The sequence below is a fragment of the Halichoeres trimaculatus genome, unplaced genomic scaffold (assembly GCF_033239565.1).
Source record: "Halichoeres trimaculatus isolate MK-OKI-2021-1 unplaced genomic scaffold, fHalTri1.1 fHalTri1_scaffold_22, whole genome shotgun sequence".
NCBI classification, from domain to species: Eukaryota; Metazoa; Chordata; class Actinopteri; order Labriformes; family Labridae; genus Halichoeres; species Halichoeres trimaculatus.
In genome coordinates, this window is record NW_027437200.1 from 1,481,771 (window position 1) to 1,487,884 (window position 6,114).

Consider the following 6,114-nt stretch of genomic DNA (forward strand, 5'->3'; position numbering starts at 1 on the left):
TGGCTTACATGTCATTTATTTAAGAAGGGCATGGTTGCCTGTGGAAACACAAACAGGATCAGGCTTTACCGATCCAACCCATACCTAACTGTGCCGATCCAAACCGGACCACTTGGTGGGAACAGGACTTAAGAGGCTTTCTGTCTACGTGTTGTTGGTTGTTAGACCCAACCACAGATCCTGACAAATTACATTTAGAACTGACATGATGGCGCTGATTATCTTGTTTTGAATTGTGGACTATGAACAGGCAAAAAAATAAAAGTGAGACTAATTCAGATCCCTGATCAAGTCCTCATGAGGCTGACTTTTAAGCTCCTCTGGGCTTTGCTCAGAAGCCTAGCGGGTGATGTTTGGGCTTGTTCTCCATCTACATCAGAAATATTGATTGAATGGTGGTTTCAGCTGACAGAGGTGTTTGAGCTGCACAGATAGAACAAAGAGGGGAGGGAATCCAGTATCACTTTCACTCTAGTTTTGGTTGTCTCATTAGATATGGGATGTAAATGTATCCCCCTTAGACTTTCCCAACACACTCTCTGTTCATTCACTCCTCAGTTTGAATAAAGCAGACCGGCAGACTTTCTCACCCTGCCGCCTGTGTTCATTATCCCACTGGGAAACTTGGATGAGGCGTGTGGCTAGTTGACTGAGAAATGATCAGCTAACCGACTCACAAATTGACTACCTGCCTCAGTGAATCACAACCTCACCTATAACCCTCTGCTCCTTTCTGTCGGACAGCTTTATGACAATGCAGACCACACAAAGAGCCTGTCAGCCTGCCGAGGCCGGATGTTACCTTCATCAAAAGGAACAAATAAGGAGGACAGTGTGCCACCAGCTGACCGCTCCCTCTGTGGTACCAAGGAGGTTGCCCCCTCACAGGAATCAATATCCAACAATGATTAACCTCGACATGCTGTACTGGCTGAAAGGTCTGTCCAAGTTCAGAGACAATACATGACTTTAGCCGAGCGTCAGCAGCTGAGTCTTGAGGGTGAGGGGGAGGTGATAGGTAAACCAGAGGCTTTCACAAGCTTTCTACGCACAGCGTCTTAATTGATTAATCGACTCATATTTTTAATGAACACATTTACTCATTCTGTCTGTATGTCGTCCTCCTCGCGTCACAAACACCTTCAACGTGACTCGATTTAACGTCAGCGGGCTGAGCTGGCAGTGTGGAGGATCTTAATCTGTGTTTTATTACAAACAGGATTCAGCTGTCAGAGGAAATATCATCCTCTGTGTGAATTTGTTGGATTCGACAAAATAAAACCCAAGGGGATGTTGGTGTTTGGGGGTGTCTTTACTGTGTGAGCACACCGTGTCCTGGCTGTGCTGCAGTTTGATGAAATACCTGTTCCTGCCGTTTCTGTCACTAGTTTTGTTATCTGTATGTGTGAAGTGTGCACAACAGAAACCTGCCAAACTAAATGCTTTCAATGGAAGTCACGACTTGTCTGAAAACGTTGGTGGTTTTACCTCGAGAGAAGTAAACAAGTGATGAAAACAGGCATGTTATAGATCTTGCACTCAGAAGACAAAACACAGCCCTACATTATCAAGTTGAATGTTAAGGGATGAAAACTAAGTTCCAGTTTCACCCTGATTTACAAAGAAACTAAGACCCTGACCCTGAAGCTAAACTGAATTAAAGGTTTTGGAATAAATATGTGAAAAAAGTTAGTCAAAAACAGTTTTATCATTTGTTTAATGAACAATCAAAGCAAAAGAAAAAGTGAAAAGAAAAAGCGTTGTTTCTTTTCTAAATGATGAAATATATGTCCTGCTTTTAGACGTTTCATAAGATTAATAATGTTGACCTTTAAATCAGGCCACAATAAACCCCAAGTTAAGACATATTAAGTCAACTGTCCCTTCAAACTCCACTGATAAGTCCAGCCGGACAAAATTTGATGAATCCACTGCTTTCGCTCTAATATGTGCTTCATAGCCCTCCCTAGACAACCCCCAAATTTTTAAAATCCAGCCCCTTCAGCTACTTTGACCTTCATGATGAAAATTTTTGGAGCATAACTATCACGCCAAGAGCTACAAAAAAAAGTGTCTTATGACTGTAGTGAAATCCTATCAATAAGTTCATAGGTTTAAGGAGAAATTGGCAGTTTTTGGCAATTTCTAGGGCACGTACTTTAAAGAGCCCCTCTTTGGTTTTTCATCAGATCAACTCTGAATTTAGTCTGAATATTGTAGACACAATGAAGACCAAAGTTTATCAAGGGATTTCTTGTAACTCATTGGGTACAACCAAAGCAGACAGTTTTTCAAAGTTGACGATAACCTTGTCAACATGCAAACCTTAATAATCCTCATAAACAATGTAGGACCTGGACCAAAACACACACATGAAATATCGCAGCCAGAGCATATACATGCTTTCATGTTCACCTTCACAGCAGTTCAAATGTGCTAAGAACACTTCATTATGCCGTCACACCTTTTTCGGGTCATGTCTTGTAGGTAAAGGGTGTGTCACTGCGCACGCTTCAAACCCTGATGTCTCGCTGTGAGCCAGGAAGTCAGTGTAACTCCACCATACAAGGTGTAATCTGCTTCAAAATTCACATCCACCACCAAGGTACACCTCTAAACACATCTATGAGCTTGTTTTTCTGCCACTGCAGTGGTCAAACGCAGTATTGCAATGTACTCTATGGTTTAAATATCCTATGTATGCTCGCTGTTGGGCCTAACCTCATCTACATGGGTGCAAAGGAAGATCTTGCTTTACTTGCAGCTGCAACATCCCCTGACAAGCACAAGGATGTGAGGGACTGTTCATTGACGCTTGTGGCTTTAATGTACCCATTTAGACCTGATGCAACATTCACACTTATATACCTTTAAGGACAGATGACAGCAGTTGTCATTTCTTAACTGTCAAAAATTAACTGAAACTTTCTACTCCACGTGTATTGCAGCAAATCTCATGAGTTATATATCTTGAAAGTGAAGACACCATCTAAAATTACCAACAGGTCCCATCCGACCTGAGAGGTAAAAACAGGTAAGTGGTGCATCTGGTCTAAATGGTTTCATTACAGCATCACTGTTTGAAGAGGTATGTCTTTCTGAACAGCTCCATTCTGCCTACGAATGATCCACAGAAAAGACCATCAGTTTAAAGATCGACTGAAGACTTATTTCTTCAACTGATTTACTGCATGCTATTAAAATGGCTTCTGTTAACATTTTTGAATTGCAAGTTTTTCTGCTGGGTGACACATTAATATATTTAAAAAAAAAAAAAAATGTTGCCACTCCTCCTACCACTAATATTATATTATATTATATTTATTATATTTTATTATATTATATTATATTATATTATATTATATTATATTATATTATATTATATTATATGACATAAAATTATATTATATTATATTATATTATATGACATAAAATTATATTATATTATATATTAATATTATAGTTGTTCATGGTTATTATTATAATCATTCTTATTATTACTTTAATAATTATTATTATTCATATTTTTCTCGCCCAATGATTGCTGGGATAGGCTCCAGCCACCCGCGACCCTGTAACAGGATAAGCGGTATAGAAAATGGATGGATGGATATTCATATTTTTATTCATTTATTAATTTATTTTTTCTTTATTCTTATTTATTTAGTTTTTTTTTCTTCTCTCTCTTCTTCTTAACTATTGTTATTATCATCCATGTCACAGTAACAATGCAACATTTTCTTATCATTCAATTAATATTGTCCTCTGTAATAACAAATATCATCAATCACATTTTTAGCACACACAACCACAAAGTTTTTTTGTTTACACCTGGTATGTCCCTGTATTGTCTAATTGCACAAATTAAAAAAATAAAAATAAAAATAGCTTCTGTTAACATGTTTGCATTGCAAGTTTTTCTACTGGGTGACACATTTCTATATTTAAATGCCGTTAAGAAAAAAGACTAGAAGTAGTAATTTTTGAGAAGGAAACTGAGGAAGTTTTGAGTTAATTATGTTGTAAACCTGAGAAATTAAACTTAAAATTTTTGAGTTTTTGAATGTTTTGACTTTGGGGGGAAAATCCCAAATTTCACAGATTTGATAAAAATGTAGATTAATATTTTAAGTGTAAAGTAAAACTTTCACAGGAAAACTTTGAACTTATAGATTGCTAACAAGCTGCCTTTTGTCCATTTCTTGGCCACATGGACCCACTTGGCAGTCTTGTCAAACTGGGCTTCCTACGTGGACTCCGCAATAAGGAGATATGTCCGATTTTGTCCCAGAATCATCACATTATGATAAGCATTCAGACTTGGAAAAGACAATGCTGAAGTATTGGGGCTTGCGGTGGAAAGCAGCGCGCTTCATTTGAAGGAGAAGTTAATAAATTTGTACATTTTCAAGTTTCTTAAGTTGAAAAATGAGTTTTCTTACTTAATTTTTTAATCTTTAAGTAGCCCTTATATGTTGTCATACATAAGTGTAAGAATGTATATGTTATTTTATAAGTACACAACAAATTAAGCAGATAAGAGGAGAAAAATCAGCATAGAGCTAAAAGTTCCTTACAGGTGCTTTAATTTGTAGGCAGCAAAGCAGTGGACTTGAAGGTCCAAACCCTGAGTGGGATGTTTTAGTTTTATATGCTGATGCAGATGAAAGAATTCATGAGGTTTAAGAAGAAAAGTGATGATATAACGATCAGGAGCTGGTCTCCCTGCCTGTCAGCTGAAGGAATGTGAATCAAACCGGTCTGTCTGCTGCCTGAAGCCCTGCAGCTGCCTGTCTGACAACAACACCGCTTTAGAAACACGGGAGGAGGAGGATGAGGAAGAGGAGTGGGAACACTCACAGTCGAGGTGTTTCTTCTTGGGTCCGCTCACTTCGTGTGTGGTGGCTTTGCACACAGCCTTGCTGATCGCAGACCCGGTCATGCTGTGCTGAGCTGCTGCGATCCTGTCCGTGATGGATTGGCCCGACATCTCTGCGTTTTTCCCTTATTCAGCTCAAAGACGGATCCGATCAGTGGATCAGATCAGCGTGACTGCTCTGTGGAGAGGCGCTCCCTAATCCCCCGGCGTGTAAAAATCAACAGATAGTTTATTTTATATGTTGGGAACACTTTATTCTCACTGTGCAGTAAACAAACACTCTAATCTGAGCTAGTCTGTGTTAGCTAATGTTCCCGTTGCAGCACTCAAACCAGGAAAGAGTCCCACTGTGGAAGTTGTAAACACTGGAAATGACTTTCTGTCCACTAATAAACATCGCTAACTGTCTGCTCCGTGTGTCCGGGGTGATTCTGTGATCCTACTTCCTCCTCAGGACAGGTCAAAAATAAAATAATAATCCGTGTGAAATCACAACCTCTCTCCTCCTCCACGTCAACTTGTTAGCTCGTGTGGCTATCAGTGGAATTCGCGTGAAAAAGTGAGTTTTGAAGCCCCGCGCGGGTGGAAAAAGTCCCTCAGGAAGCAGCAGCACATTGTTCGGAGGTATTCAGATGATGCGGAGGAGATGACAGCCCGAACAGGTGACAGGTGACAGGTGAGAGAAGGCGCAGAGCAGCTGGGTGTTAGCCGAGGAGCTACCAGGGTGAAGTCTGAGAGGGAAACCGGCGGAGCCGTGAAGTTCACAGCTCCCAGAGCTCCGTGGGGTCTCTCCGCGGGGTCTCTCCGCGGTCCTGTAGCTCAGTTTGTGCTCCCCTCCTCCGCTCTGCGGGTTTTAGGAGTCCAGACAGTCCCGTGCGGAGCGGTGCTGCTGTCTAAAGTCTCTCCGGTGGTTTCTCTTCACGGACTGACTGCCTGCTTGCTCTCTGCCGGACAAAATGGAAGCGTAAAAAATCAGCTGATCTCACAACTGTGCCGCCTTCAGGGACCATGGGAAGCTCGGAATTTTTATCACTTAAAGCCAAACTCTTCACCTCATTTAACAATTCCACTTTGACTCAATCCTTTCTCTTTTCTCTGAAACTAATTTGATTTACTAATATCTTAGACAAGCTTTCTGTGAGCGTTTAGTCACTGTTAGATTTCATGTTGATTTATAGGTTAACTTAAGTTTACATTTCACATCTTTTTTCCTTTTTGCTTTCTGTCAGGTACAG

The 6,114-nt window shown here is 40.3% G+C and overlaps 1 protein-coding gene across 6 annotated transcripts in view; it reads right to left on the bottom strand.

Annotated features, from left to right (window-relative positions):
- The window catches only part of LOC141811042 (phosphatidylinositol-binding clathrin assembly protein), a 104,602-nt gene extending 98,783 nt beyond the window's left edge, over positions 1 to 5,819 (bottom strand). For all 6 annotated transcript variants that reach the window (XM_074698894.1, XM_074698893.1, XM_074698891.1 and 3 more), the window contains exon 1: positions 4,861 to 5,819. In XM_074698894.1, coding sequence (XP_074554995.1) covers positions 4,861 to 4,990 — 130 coding nt within the window. In that variant the 5' untranslated portion in view covers positions 4,991 to 5,819. The remainder of the gene's footprint in view (positions 1 to 4,860) is intronic.
- Positions 5,820 to 6,114: the final 295 nt, after the last annotated feature.